General features: G+C 46.7%; 1 protein-coding gene across 2 annotated transcripts in view; it reads left to right on the forward strand.

The window, feature by feature from the left end:
- Nucleotides 1-16,006, forward strand: part of LOC140394972 (insulin receptor-like) — a 284,928-nt gene that overhangs the window by 249,596 nt on the left and 19,326 nt on the right. For both annotated transcript variants that reach the window (XM_072482239.1, XM_072482240.1), the window contains 4 exons: nucleotides 2,130-2,404; nucleotides 6,614-6,753; nucleotides 8,185-8,350; nucleotides 11,871-11,967. In XM_072482239.1, coding sequence (XP_072338340.1) covers nucleotides 2,130-2,404; nucleotides 6,614-6,753; nucleotides 8,185-8,350; nucleotides 11,871-11,967 — 678 coding nt within the window. The remainder of the gene's footprint in view (nucleotides 1-2,129; nucleotides 2,405-6,613; nucleotides 6,754-8,184; nucleotides 8,351-11,870; nucleotides 11,968-16,006) is intronic.

The raw sequence follows: 16,006 nt of genomic DNA on the forward strand, positions 1-16,006 counted from the left end.
GAAAACACGACCGACACCAAGAGCAGATGAACTGTCCGTTTGTTCATTTGGTGTTTGTGGGATCCTACTGTGTACAGATTGGCCATCACATTTTCCCTACATAACAATGACAATCTCAAAAGCAAGGTCACAAAAGGCACTCTGTTTCAAGTTCTTCGTTTGAGGTTTGGAGTGAACCTGTTGTAAATGAAACATTGGGATTCTTCAAAGAACACTTGAATGATGTGGTGAAGAGACCATGTTTTTTATTGGATGGATGAACTACTTTGGGCAAGATAAAATTCCGTGTCTGTCTTGTGATATTTGCAGGGTGGTCTGACTCGTCTCTGCCTTAGATCTAACTGCTCTGTATCTTTGTCCTTTTGCCTAGTTGGGCCTTGGCCAGTAAGCAGGCTTTTAAAATGCATATTTCAAAGCATTACCACAAGATACAGTAGGTCTGTTTGTCTCTGAGATGCCCTAATGACATGATCAATGAGGAGACTTTGGCGCAGTGTTGTTCATTGTGATGGGGACATTATGGAACCAGCTCTAGACTTATTTTACAGTCAGTCAGCCTTGAGCACCAAGCTGGGCACATTTTACCTGCGTGAAACTCAATGCTGTTCTTATTAAAAACCCAGACCCCAGTTTTGTTCACTCCCTTCCAGTTGTGGCAAAATTCAAGGTGGGTATTTCCTGATTTTTCATTTAATTTGGGTTTGGATGTATTTGGTAGGACTCTGAGCCAGAGGGGTCATTGAGCCTTGGCCATTGAGCCTTTGGCAGGCCCCTCATCTATCTGTTAAATACAGGTTACATGCTGCATTGATTAATGCAGCATGCCAGTAATCTCTGAGACAGTAACACCTACAAGTGTACGTGCTTTTTCAGTTAAAACTTTCAGTAAAGTCTACATATCCAGTTAGTTCCTTAAGGGCATGCTGCATCAGTGAATGCCCTTCATTTTTGCAATGCATTGTCATAACCTGGTTTTAACTACACTCTATAGCACTTTAACATGGAAGTTTAAAACTGTCCTTAAACATTTTAACTATCCAAACCATTGTGCTTTTGGTTCTGAGTTCCTTGATTTGTGTGTTTAGTTTATTTCATTGGATTATCTGGTTACTACCGCTCTTGCCAGGTTAGGTTGTTGCACGGTATAAAGGCTTTTACCACTCATGCACTTTGCACCCTTGCTGTTGTGTTCTCACTTGCTGTATCCCATCATTCACTTGGCACAGCTGCAGTAATGTCGCTGCCTGGCACCCTAAAAGGAGCAAGTTAACCGCACTGAGAATGAACCGGAGTGAGTGGCTTGTTCTTGCGATGAATTAATTCAGCCAAAATACTTTAATCCTGTGTTTTTTTTCCCCAATGAACTTTGTGGGTTAGGATGGCAGGAGAGTGAAGGTGCAACCCAAGATTCCCGTGCTACCTGTTTTTTTTTCCTGTGCGCAGTGTGCTGCTGCTCCTTGATGGACTTGGAGGAGGCGCGGCGGTCCTGCCTTGGAAACCTGAGTTTTTGTCCTACCTCTGATTGACAGACCCTAAAATACTTGAGCCCTGGGCACTATTGAAGTTCAGAGTTCTCATTATTTATGTTGCCCAGTACCTACTGCTTGGAATACTATAGTTGCCACATTGTTGATGCAGAATCCACTACAACTATCCTCTTACTTCCCAAACATAAATCGTACGTTTTCTTACCTTTCCCTGGGCGTGGCAGTATAGTGGGAACGCCACCAGGCTGTAACGTAGAGAAGCGAGAGTTCATTTTCCACCATGTTGTTTTTTAAAACAAGCATGTTCCTATCTGCAAATTGACCCTGAGGCTGTTGTAAAGAACCCAATTGGTGCATTAATGTTCACTGCAAAAAGGAACCCATTCCTTATCCAGCCTGGCCAATATGTGACTTGAGTCCCTCACAAATGCCTTACCTATCCTTTGATGTTGCCTAGCAGGCCACTCAGTTGTTTCATACTCCAGGGAAACTAGTGAGGGACGACCAATTGCCAGCCTTTTCAGCGATGTCCACTTTCCAAGAGTGAATCACGTTGCCCCTCCTCTCCACAGCTGTCCCTACGCTCACTGTTAGTATTAATGCAATGTTTCACAGCTGCCTCCTTGTTGCTGTTGATTTTAGGCCTTCGCGGAAACGCAGGGAACTGGGAATCTTTTCGAATAGTAGCGTTCTGGATGTGACCGCCCCTACCTCCATGAGTAATGCGTCCGCCAAAAAATCGCCGGAGAAGGAGTTTTCGAAATTATTGCAGAAGGTTTGGATGAAGGAGTCTCTGGTGATCTCCAACTTGTGCCATTTCTCGGGGTATCGAATTGAAATCCATGCGTGCAACACCGACGTGGAAACTGGAGGATGCAGTGTTGCAGCCTATGTCAGTGCAAGGACCATGCCTGAAGGTAGGGGATGAAGTAATGTTTCGAATCCCTGTAGTTTCTATCCAGTTGCGAGTAAAAGGAGTTCCCAGTAGTCAATGATATGCAAATTGTTACTTGCATGTGTCCAAGGTGGCGATCGGGTTGGGGGAGGAAAAGAGAGATGTGAGGAATGACAACACCACCTAGTGGGGAGAGACTGCAACTGCATTGTGACTGTTGACATAGCAGAATTGAATAGTGAATGTTAAAATAACAATTAAGAATTATTAAAGTTAGCAGCGAACCCTGACCCGGTATAATGACAAACATTAAGGTTTGTGAATACTGAGCGTCTGTCCTACAGAAAAGTCAGAACTGGCAACGGTTGTGGTAAATAAATCAAACTGCTGTGAAGTTATTAGACAGGTTGATAACCCAGCTCTTTGGTGTACTTCCTCTTGAAATTTACAGAATTATTCTTGTACACCCTGGGCTGATCCTTGGGTTTGTCCAGGATGTTAGCAGTGCGGAATATTAGAAAGTGATTAAATTAATTCAATGTCTGAGCGGCATTTTTATTTAATTAATGCAGGTTTAAATTTTATTTAATACAACATGCTGGTAATTGGGCTGTCATGAGCAAGCTAATTTTGCTCTCTGTGGAGAGAATGAATGAACTTGTATATATGGAGAGCCATTCACATTTTCGCAGCCCGAGAAACATCTTTGAAATGCCGTCAAATGCAGGGACCAGTTCATAGAATCCCTACAGTACAGAATGAGGCCATTCGGCCCATCAAGTCTGCACCGGCCCTTGCTCCGATAGAGCACCCGACCTAGGCCCAATCCCCAATTCCTAGCCCCGTAATCCCACCTAATCTTTGGGCAATTTAACGTGGCCAGTTCACCTAACCCTCACATCTTTGGACTATGGGAGGAAACCGGAGCACCCGGGGGGGAAACCCACACAGACACGGTGAGAACGTGCAAACTCCACACAGGCAGTCATCCAAACTCAGAATCGAACCTGGGGCCCTGGTGCTGTGAGGCAATAGTGCTAACCACTGTGCCACCCCGGGGGTGAGGTTCCACAAACAGCAATAAGAGAAATGACCAAATAAGTGTGTAATGGTGTTGAGTTTGGCCAGATAGAAACATAGAAAATAGGGGCAGGAGTAGGCCATTCAGCCCCTCGAGTCTGCTCCACCATTCAGTATGATCATAGCTGATCCTCTATCTCAATGCGATAGTCTAGTGCTCTCCCTATCACCACGATAGCTCCCTTGCTTCACTTCTAATTGTGTCATGGGACCTGGTGCACCTCCAGCAGTACAGCACTCTCTTGGCTGATGCTCCCAGCACAGTACCTATGTTATACGGTCAAGTGTCCAGCGTGGGATTTGAACCCACGACATTCTGACACTCAGGCTATCTCATGAACTCTGGCAAGCGAACCATAACTAGTGGGATGCCTCATGGGTCAGTCCTCAGACCTCAACTGTTTACAGTCTATATGACTGATCTACAAACAGGGGCAGAGTGTAACATAGCGGATGATACTAAAATAGGTGGGAAAGCAGGCAGCGAAGAGGAAACAAAGATTTCACAGATGGATGTAGATAGATTAGAAGATTGGGCCAAAAGTTGGCAGATGGAGTTTAACGTAGATAAGTGTAAGGTTATACATATCGGCCGGAAAAAATAGAAAGGCTAATTATTCAAAGAACAAAGAAAAGTACAGCACAGGAACAGGCCCTTCGGCCCTCCAAGCCTGTGCCGACCATGCTGCCCGTCTAAACTAAAATCTTCTACACTTCCTGGGTCCGTATCCCTCTATTCCCATCCTATTCATATATTTGTCAAGATGCCCCTTAAATGTCACTATCGTCCCTGCTTCCACCACCTCCTCCGGCAGCGAGTTCCAGGTACCCACTACCCTCTGTGTTAAAAAAAAAAAAAAAAAAAAAAAAAACTTGCCTCGTACATCTCCTCTGAACCTTGCCCCTTGCACCTTAAATCTATGCCCCCTAGTAATTGACCCCTCTACCCCGGGGAAAAGGGTATCTGAATGGAAAGCTGATTCAAAAAGTGTCTGGGCAGAGATATCTGGGCGTCTTTGTTCAGGAATCACGGAAAGTCTGTACGCAGGTACAGCGTGTAATTCAAAAGGCAAATGGAATTTAGCGTTTATTGCAAAAGGACTGGAGTATAAAAGAAATTGAACAGGGTGTTGGTGACACCACATCTGCAGTATTGTGGGCAGTTTTGGTCTCCTTATTTGAGGAAGGATGTGGTGGTACTGGAGGCAGTTCAGAGGAGGGTCACCAGATTGACTCCGGGGATGAAGGGGTTGACGTATGAGCAGAGATTGAACCGTTTGGGCTTATACTCATTGGAGTTTAGAAGAATGAGAGGGGCTCTAATTGATGTATACAGAGTACCAAGAGGGTTTGATAAAATAAACACAGACCAAATGTCCCCACTTGTGGGGCAGGCTAGAACGAGAGGTCCCAGATGTAGGTTGAGAGACGGCAGATTTAAAACCGAGATGAGGAGGAACTAATTCTCGCAGAGGGTGGAGAATCTGTGGAACTCGCTGCCCCATAGTGCGGTGGAGTGTGTATCATTGAATGGTTTCAAGAAGGAGAGAGATATAGCTCTGATTTTTTTACAAACGGGTTAAAGGGATATGGGGAACAGGGAAGAAAATGGATTTAAGACCAGGAAGAGATTGAGTGGCGGACCAGGCTCGAAGGGCTGAATTGCCTACTTCTGCTTCTAATTCCTATGTCCCTACGTTCTTAACCACCCGACAGCGAGCAGAGTACGGAAACGTGCAAATCATCAGCTCTGGCAGTGTTTAACCAGGTTCCAAATGTAGACGGCGTCTGGGTATTGGGTCTGTCCCTCATCTTTAACTGGTGCTGACAATTGGCTGCAGTGTGTTGGCTTGTGAGGTCACGGTTACATTGTCCACACAACAAATTCTGTTTCAAGTTAGAATTGTCAAGAGGTATTGAACAGGGCGGCATGGTGACACAGTGGTTAGCACTGCAGCTTCACAGTGCCAGGGACCCGGGTTCAATTCCAGCCTCGGGTGACTGTCTGTGTGGAGTTTGCACATTCTCCCCGTATCTGCCTGAGTTTGCTCCGGGTGCTCTGGTTTCATCCCAAAGTCCAAAGATGTGCAGGTTAGCTGGATTGGCCATGCTAAATTTCCCCTTAGGATCCAAAAGATGTGCAGGAGAAGGTGGGGTTATGGGGATAGGGCGGAGGAGAGGGCCCGCGTATGGTGCTCTTTCAGACGGTCGGTGCAGATTCAGTGGGCCAAATGGATTCCTTCTGCATTTTATGGATTCATGATTCTAGGTGTCCTCACGGGGATTGTGCACCTGAAATTACCTTTGTGCACGTTCAGTGTACATGTTATAGGGTAGGCCCTTGTGTACAGCACAGTCTTCTCTGTGTGGTATGATGTGCAGTGTCCAAACAGGTGCCGCAGATAGTTATGAATGTGCTGAAAAGTCTAACCATAATAATCATGCTCATTCCCGCTCTTCATTCTTTTTTAGAATCACTCAGATCAGCAGTTTCCTATCTCTCTCGGTCTGCCTTTACTCCTGGGGTTCAAGTCCCACTCTAGGGCTTTTTGCACAAAAGTCCAGGCTGACACTCCAGTGCGGTACTGGGGTTGTGCAGCACTGCCCGAGGTGCTGACTTTCGGGTGAGACAGTAAACGGGGCCCTGTCAGCCTCCTCGGGATGCAAAGGATCCACTGACACTGTTCTGAAGTGGAGCAGTGCAGTTACCCCCGGTGTCCTGTTCAATATTCACCTCTCAACCAATATCGCACAATCCGATTTTCTGCTGTGTGTAAATTGGTTGCCACGTTTCCTGTGCTATGACTGTCACCACACTTTGTGTGAGTGCTTCACTGGTAGCGAAGCGCTTTGAGACTTCTGGTGGTCATAGAAATGCAAGTCTTTCTTTCTTCGTCCCAACATTCCATAAGCGCTTAAAGTTCGAGATGCACCCTCTACTTGAGTTAGTTGGTCATCTCAACCACTCGCCATGCCCCTGACCTTTACCACTTGGTTACTTGTCTAGGTCACCCAATGATTAAGAACTTGAATTTGCACCTTGAGACGTTTGAGAATGCATCTGTAATTACTCGGTGGAACATGGTTTGCACTGTGCCAGGTGTCATTGGGATTGTTCAATTGAATTAAGATGTTTGGTTTTATTTTACAGAAAAGGCTGATGATGTTGTGGGTCCAGTCGAACATGAGGTCATTGACAAAGTTGTTCATATCAAATGGGACGAGCCGAAGAATCCGAATGGTCTCATTGTGTTGTACGAAGTGCATTACAAACGCCTAGTGGACTCTGAGGTGAGTGAGAAGCATTTTGAGCATAATTATTGTGTAACGAGTAGTAAATTAATTGGACCAACCATGTGAGTACAATGGCTACAAGTGCATGCCGGAAGCTGGGAATTTTGGGTAGGTAACGTGCCACCTTTCTGCCTGAAGTCTGACCACCTGATCCCAGGTACAAGCCAGGAGTGTGCTGCAATGCTCCCCAGCGACTAATAACACTCCAGAAGCCCAGCACCACCCAGGACAAAGCAGCCTGTTTGACTGGCACCCATGCACCACGTTACACCCGGATGGCACAGTGGTTAGCACTGCCGCCTCAGTGCCAGGGACCCGGGTTCAATTCCAGCCTCGGGTGCCTGTCTGCGTGGAGTTTGTCGCCCTCCCCGTGCCTGCGTGGGTTTCCTCCGGGTGCTCCGGTTTCGTCCCACAGTCCAAAGATGTACAGGTTAGGCGGATTGGGCATGATAAATTGCCCCCTTAGTGTCCAATACGTTAGGTGGGGTTACGGGGATGGGGTGGGGGGGGTGTCTAGATGGGGGTGTTCTTTCAGAGGGTTGGTGCAAACTCGATGGATCGAATTGCCTCCTTCTGCACTATAGGGATTCCAGAAAGATTAATTCCCTCCGTCACCAATACACGGTGGCAGCAATGAGAACCATCTGCAGGAAGCAATGCAGCAACTGCCCAGGGCTCCTTGGACAGCACCTTCCCAACCCGCAACCTTCATCGGCTAGAAGAACAAGGGCAGCAGATGCATGGGGACGCGCAGCCACCTGTAAGCGCCCCTCCAAGTCACGAACCACCCTGACTTGAAAATATGTCACTGTTCATTCATTGTTGCAGGGTCATAATTCTGGGGATTTTCTCCCTAACCTGCAAGGACTGCAGCAGGTTGGGAAGGCAGCTAACCTTCTTAAAGGCAATTAGGGAGGGCATTAATTCCTGCAGAGGTGCCCCTATCCCATGAGTAAATGTTTTTTTTAAAATGTCCCCATGGTCAGTTTATTTTCCTGGAGCGATACCAATGCAGTTCAGAGACCCTTTTAAAGACTCAACTGCACATCGCCACCTTCTGGTCAGAGCTTTCAACTGCATTTAACAAACAACTGTCTACATACATGCTTTGCGTTTCCAATCCTTGCGTAGTCAGTTTCAATAGTAATATAAAAATGTGACCAAAAATTGTGACAGCAGGACATTGGACCGGAATTGGGTTAATGTGTGATTTTTTTATAATGTACAGATTATTGTCAATAAGACTTCCTGCTGCCTGAACCAGTTGATGTGCTGCTGTATATTTTTATGTTGCTATTAGATACAGGAGATGTGTTGCTGCTTTCAACCAAAGCTGCTTTATTTATGCCTAAAGTAAAAAAAAAACATTTGCTTTCTATGTCCGTGAGAACTGACACTCAGTGTAGTTTGTTTTGGTTTCTGATGCAGGAGATGCAGCAGTGTGTGTCTCGCAAAAGGTACCTGAACGAGCAAGGATGCAAACTGAAAGTCCACCACCCTGGGAGCTATACTCTGAAAGTGCGAGCCACCTCACTGGCTGGAAATGGCTCGTGGACAGAGCCAATCACCTTCTGCATTCCAGATTCAACCGGCAGTAAGTTTTCTCCGGAATGTCAGGCGGACCTGCTCTCAATCCCGGCTCGATCCCCGATTTTGCGGTGACGTGGTAATGAGATCCAAATTTTCCAAATAGCTCTCAAGGGTTCCCCAGTGAAATCTGCAAGTCCTTTGATCCTGAGCTTGTCCTTTATCCTACCGCGCTCTATTCTGGCGGCAAATTGGAATCATGGAACAGTTGAATTAATGTCGTGCGTCGTGTTTAGTTATCACAGTGGTGCCATGGTTAATAATAATCACTTATTGTCACAAGTAGGCTCCAATGAAGTTACTGTGAAAAGCCCCTAGTCGCCACATTCCGACGCCTGTTCGGGGGGGGGGTCGGTACGGGAATTGAGCCCGGGCTGCTGGCCTTGTTCTGCATTACAAGCCAGCTGTTTAGCCCACTGTGCTATAACCCAAAGATGTGCAGGTTAGGCGGATTGGCCACGCTAAATTGCCCCTTAATTGGAAAAAATGAATTGGGTACTCTGAATTTATTTTTTTTAAACGGTGGAGTGGCGTAAAGGGATCTTCTGATAAGTGATACATTACAGGTGACCATGGTTTTTTATAGATAGCCTGGAGAACCAGGAGCATGCTCCCTGATATTTTTTTTCCTGGGGATTTGCCGCGTGTTTCCTGTGAGCTGCTGGTTTTGGTGTGTCCTCCTTTAGCGGGCTGGACGAGATGGTGCATGGAGATGACCTGTCAGTTTGAACGGCGGAGGATTGATTAGACTGCTGGTTTGTACAACAATCTATCTAGATTTGTGAATTATATTTACCTACTGACCTGCCCAGAAGCTGGAGAGTGCCTTATTAATAGATGCGCTGTGACCGCGATCTTTATGAACAAGAAGCCATAGGGCAGGATCTTCCAGCGGTGGACGTGCAAAGGGCAGGCGAGCCATACTGCCATAGATTTTGGCAGGATTGGGAGATCCCACCAGTGGCCAATGGCAAGCTACCTTCACTGCCAAAACTGGGGGTGAGGAAGGGGAACTCTGGGCCATAATCTTTTCCTTCATGTCAACATGGTGAGTGGGAGAATGTGCTTGGGTGTAGTAAAGTAGTATCTGAAAGGTAGCCATTTATCTAGAGTCGGTCAAAATAACTCTTCAGCATTTGGTTCATTGTCACTTGGCACACCTTGATCAGTTGCAATTTGCTAGGATGCAATGGTTTTGTGATTGGCTGTTAAACTGTGACGGGAACTTGAATTTGCAACTGATGGACAATGAAAACGTACATTTTTAAAAAATAAATAAAAAAATTACAGACCCGGCACGGTGTTTGTCCTGGTTCACCCGGGATCTGGTATGGAATTGAGTTGATAATCCCGATTCTACTGATTTACTTCCTGACGAAATCCTGGCTAAATACCCACTGTACGTTGATGGCCCTTAGTTTGTCTCGTCCATAAGTGGAAACGTCTCGATATACACTTTCTCTCAAACCTTTTCGTTATCTTAAAGACCTCTATCGGGTCATCCTTCAATCCTTTGGAGCAAAGCGTTTTCCTGACAGTTGTAATCCCTTTGTCCTGGCGTCAGTGAACTGTAAGTTAACTGCGGATTGCTGATGCTTGTAAATTTCAAGTTCTTGATCAGAGGAACCCAGGATTAAATTATGTGCCAGCAGATTTTCTGGTAAACGGGTTAGATTGACCTGGCAAAGATGTTTGGAATTGGGCTCCCAGCAGACCTGTGATGGAGCAGGAGCCAACGACTTCCATCCTGATCTGACTAGAGTCAATTGATTGAAATGCTTTTAGTCCGCACGCCACCCCTGCAATATATGCCGTCTTGGCCATTCACCAGAAGCGGGGAAATTTGACGTCAGTTGTCTCCTTGCAGAGGGGCCAGATCTGGTGGATTCTGGCTAACTGTCCAAAGCTGCCGCACTCACAGCTAGTTAGTACAGAGCCTCTGGCCCTGAGGAAATTGAAGGGCTGTGGTTGTTTTAAAAACACAGGACAAGACGCACTGTGTAAGACACCATGCATTGCTCTGCTGCAGTCAGCCTGTGTCACTTTAAAGCTACTGCGTCTATTTGATGGCAACATCCATTCACATATCCATTTTTAAATTTAGAGTACCCAATTAATTTTTTTCAATTTAGCGTGGCCAATCCACCTACCCTGCACGTCTTTGAGTTGTGGGGGTGCAACCCACGCAAACACGGGGAGAATGCAAACTCCACACGGGCAGTGACCCTGAGCTGGGATTCAAACCCAGTTCCTTAGCGCCATAGGCAGCAGTGCTAACCACTGCACCACCATGCCAACTGTCCATCAAAGTTATATTGTTAGATCAGGAGGTTTTACGGACTGAAATGACAGTTTCAGGTGGTAGCTTGGACATGTTTAATATATTAAGTTTCAGGTGGTAGCTTGGACATGTTTAATATATTAAGTTTCAGGTGGTAGCTTGGACATGTTTAATATATTAAGTTTCAGGTGGTAGCTTGGACATGTTTAATATATTACGGCAGTTTTCCATCTGCGACAAATTGCAAAGTCTGGAAGCCTTAGACGTGCCATATTTAACGTTTTTCTGAGACATCATTCATTTGTGCACTTATGATGTGCACTTTCTCTAAGCCTCGCTCACTGTGGTATTAAAGGTATTATGGTACATGATAGGCTAAAGCACCATTGGTGGAAACTGTATGCTTTCTATTGGCTAGAGTGTATAATAGCTCCGCCCTGATAGGCGGGGTATAGGAACCCGTGCCGCCCCAGCAGTCCTCATTCTGTACCTGAGCTGCTGGGGGAAGCATCTAGCTTATTAAAGCCTTCAGTTGGACTACAACCTCGCTTTAGTGGTCAATGATCGTGCATCACTCACACATTAGCCTTTTGATTGGCTAGACATCCAGCACCAGGAAATCCTAGTTAAACAATAAAGCCAACTGGCCCGTGTTGTTGTTGATGCTTCACACAACCCTCCTTCCACTACTCTTCAACTCACCCTGTCACATATCTTCCTGTTCCTTTCTCCCTCTTCCACTTCTCCTGCTTCCCAGTAAACAGAGTGAAGCCATTTGCCTCATCCACTCCCTGTGGTGGGGAATTCACACGTTCTCATTACTCCCTGTATGAAGGAGTTTCTCCTGAATGCGTGATTGAATTTACGAGTGATGATTGTATATTTATGGCCCCTAATTTTGGTGTAAACCTCTTTTACATCTGTTCCCTCAAGCTCTTTTATTACCTTTAAAAATCTCCACCGGGTTATCCTCCAATCTTCTCTTTTCTGGAGAAGAACATCTTTCCAGACAGCTATAATCTTAGTCCAGGTATCTATGGTAAACTGAATTGCCTACATGTTTGGTGCAATGCGCCGGCTTATGTGTTTACTCTTCTAATTCGGTGAATGGAACTAAAAACTCGTTTCTTAAACAACTGAACCCGCAGCAAAATTGCTCGTTCTTCTCCCGCACTGCAGAGTTCTGCGGTACATTTTACCAAATCAAGTTCTGGCATTTATCTGTCTTCCTTGTTCTTGCACACAGGCAATGACAGTGACTACTACAAGATAATTGGGCCAGTAATCTTCTTTGCTCTGCTCGTCATCCTGGTCCCAGTCATCCTTTTGGTGGTGAAGAAGAGGTAAGGACAATTTAGTATATGGTATCCCCAGTGACATCTTGACAATTTTTTATGGCCCTCCCTCCTCGTTCCTTTGTTCCAGGTCTCCCAGCTAGCTAAATGTTCAGGTGTATGACTGTCCTTACGTGGTCACAGATCCTGTTTTCTGAGATGTGGCAGCAAAGCAGGGGGCCCTCAACTTAGCAAGGTGCTTTAAATCAACATTGCACTGCTGTGCAGTTTTGTCCTGAATGTGGACTACTCCAGAGGACTGAGAGTAGAATTCCCCCCCCCCCCCAATTAAAAGTGCATTACGTGACCATTCAAAGGTGACGTTGACACCAAGTGCGGAAGGTAGGAACAGGAGAAGGCCATTCAGCCCCTCGGATCTGTCCCGTGTTTCAATGAGATCATGGCTGATCAAATCAGTTCCTTTCCAAACTGTACTTTGCAGGGCAGCACGGTGGCGCAGTGGGTTAGCCCTGCTGCCTCCCTGCGCCGAGGTCCCAGGTTAGATCCCGGCTCTGGGTCACTGTCCGTGTGGAGTTTGCACATTCTCCCCGTGTCTGCGTGGGTTTCGCCCCCCCACAACCCAAAGATGTGCAGGGCAGGTGGACTGGCCACGCTAAATTGCCCCTTAATTAGAAAAAATGAATTGGGTACGCTAAAATTTTTTGAAAAACTGTACGTTGCTCACTACATTATAGTCTCAGTAATGGTGACCGTGGCAATTATCGTAGATTGTTGCAGAAACCCATCTGGTTCACTAATGTCCTTTAGGGAAGGGAATCTGCCGACGTTGCCTAGTCTGGCCAACATGTCTCTCCAGACCCACTACAATGTTGTTCATCCTTAACCTCCCCGCTGAAATGGCCCAGCAAACCTCTCGGTTCAGTGGAAATTAGGAATGGACAACAAACGTTGGTGTTGCCACCGCGTTCCAGGAATGAGGTTTTAAAAAACTTAAAAGTACAATATCTGCGAGATTCACTGCAAGAATTCCTCAATGTTCCTTAGACTGCACCTTCCGAACCCACGACCTCTACCATCTAGAAGGACGAGAGCAGCTGAAAGCTCATCCCCCAAGTCGCACACCATTTGGACTTGGAAATATTTTGGTGTTCCTTCACTGTCACTGGATCAACATCCTGACACACACTCCCTAACATCATTGTGGATGTACCTACACCTCGGATAGCGGTTCAAGAAGGCGGCTCACTGCCACCTTCTCAACGACAACTCGGGGTGGGCAATAAATGCTGACCTCGCCCAGTGACGTCCACATCTGGTAAATGAATAAAACAAAATTCATCACATTCAGAAATGCAGCCTGAAGGGTGATACACGGGTTCCACTCCCTCAATCTGCGCTGGGTTGCAGGGCCTTAGACAGTGCCCTATCCCTGTTGCACTTCTGTGGTGGCTGCCACAAACTTTAATGTGCCCCTCAGCCCCTGGACCTTGGAATGTGCCAGTCTGCAAATTATCACCAGCAACTCTGCTGCATCAGAAGCCCAATACGTTTTGAGCAGCCAAAATGCCAACTTTCATTGTGTTGATGGCCTTCCAGCTGCAATTAATAGAATCCCTATGATGCAGAAGGAGGCCATTCGGCCCATCACATCTGCACCAACCCTCTGAAAGAGCACTCCAGCCAAGCCCACACCCATATCCCAATGCCCTATCCCAAGAACCCCTTAACCTAACCTACATATCTATGGACATTAAGGGGCAATTCAGCATGGCCAGTCCACCTAACCTGCACATCTTGGGACTGTGGGAGGAAACCGGAGCACCCAGAGGAAACCCACGCACACACGGGGAGAATGTGCAGACACCACACAGACAGTCACCCGAGTCTGGAATTGAACCTGGGCCCGTGGTGTTGTGAGGCAGCAGTGCTAACCACTGTGTCACCGTGTTGCCCCCAATTGATGTTTATCTCTGTGTGTATGTGTGTGTATGTGTGTGTCTGGGAACAGCCCATGGAGCAGATTTGTCTATTATAGAGCTGTTCAAGATGGACTTTGCTAACTTCCATTGCAGTGAATGCCGAAAATGCACGCCAAACTGATGGGAGTTAATAGTATGTTTCAGGCTCACCCTAACATCAGATTGGCAGAGTTGGACTGAAGTAGATTATTTTACGAGATTGACAGTAACAATTCATCACTGGCCAAAAATATGCATTCATGCACTTTTAAAAATTAAATTTAAAATTTTACTGATAGAGGTTTTAGATTTTTTTCAAATAAAATAATAATAATCTTTATTGTCACAAGTAGACTTACATTGCAATGAAGTTACTGTGAAAAGCCCCTAGACACCGCACTCCGGCGCCTGTTCGGGTACACGGCGGGAGAATTCAGAATGCCCAATTCACCTAACAGCACGTCTTCCGGGACTTGTGGGAGGAAACCGGAGCGCCCGGAGGAAACCCACGCAGACACAGGGAGAACGTGCAGACTCCGCACAGACAGTGACCCAAGCCGGGAATCGAACCTGGGACCCTGGCGCTGTGAAGCAATAGTGCTAACCATCGTGCTACCATGCTGCCCAACCTGAACCTGTCAAAAATATGCTTGGTTTCTGCTGAAGACTTTAACTTTCAGACCCTTTTGTTACATGTTTGAAGGCGCTTGGAAAAAGAAGCAATGTTTTTTTTTGCTTAAGGAGTGGCCAGGATTCGGAATGCATTGACTGAGAGTTCTGTCGAGGTAGATTTAATCGTGGCTTTCAACAGAGAATTGGATAAATACCTGAAGAGAGGGGGCTGGATTCTCCGCCGAAGGGATGCTCCGTGCTGCCGGCAGCCCGGGGGGTTTCCCGATGGGGTGGGACTGTCCCACAATGGGAAACCCCATTGACCAGCCGGAGTAACGGAGCATCCCGCTGGCGTGTTGAACCAGAACTCTGGCGCAGCGGGATGGAGAATTTACAACGGGGAGTGGCACTAGGTGAAAGGTTCTTCCAGAGTGCCAGCACAGACCCGATCGGCCGAATGCCCACCTTGTGCTCAGAACATTCTATTTTGTATAAAACCCAGCTGGCAGGTTGCTACTTCAGGACCAGTGGGTGCGATTTGATCGCCAGAATGGCCTAATGTGCTTTTACCATCAGTGGTGCAAAAGACACTGCTACAAACTGCACGAGGCATTTTATTCTTGCCAATTTCCTGCTCTGATGCTTCTCTAGTAAGCTACTAACCACTTCACCCACAGCTTGATCAACGTGTAGATCAGACTAGCCAGGAAGATAGTGGGAGCTGGGTCAGGTTGATGAAACTCGGCAGAGAGATGGATGGTTTTTCTTTCACAGACATATGGAAAATAGGAGCAGGAAAGTGGCCATTCGATCCAGCTCTGCCATTCATTATGATCATGGCAGATCATCCAACTCAATAGCCCCGCCTCCCCACCCCCATATCCTTTGGTCCCCTTCATCCCAAGTGCTATATCTTTTTTAAATAAATTTAGAGTACCCAATTCTTTTTCTCCAATTAAGGGGCAATTTAGCGTGGCCAATTCACCTACTTTGCGCATCTTTTTTGATGTTGTAAGGGTGAGACCCACGCAGACACGGGGAGAATGCAAACGCCACACGGACAGTGACCCGGGGCCGGGATCGAACCTGGGTCCTTGGTGCCATGAGGCAGCAGTGCTAATGCTGCGCCACCATGCTGCCCGCCCAAGTGCTATATCTAACTGCTAACGTGCAGTGTTTTGGCCTCAACTAATTTCTGTGGTAATGAATTCCACAGGCTCACCACTCTGAGTGAAGAAACCTCTCCTAATCTCTGTCCTCAATGGTCTACCCCGTATCCTCAGACTGTGATTCCTGGATCTGGTCACCCCCACCATCAGGAACATCCTTCCTGCATCTACCCTGTCCAGTCCGGTTAGAATTTCATAAGTTTCTACGAGATCCCCCCTCATTCTTCCTAACCGACTCAACCTCTCCTCGTACGTCAGTCCCGCCATCCCAGGATTCAGTCTGGTAAACCTTCGCTGCACTCCCTCTAGAGCAAGAACATCCTTCCTCAGATAAGGAGACCAAAACTG

This window comes from Scyliorhinus torazame, chromosome 18 (assembly GCF_047496885.1).
Source record: "Scyliorhinus torazame isolate Kashiwa2021f chromosome 18, sScyTor2.1, whole genome shotgun sequence".
Lineage (NCBI taxonomy): Eukaryota > Metazoa > Chordata > Chondrichthyes > Carcharhiniformes > Scyliorhinidae > Scyliorhinus > Scyliorhinus torazame.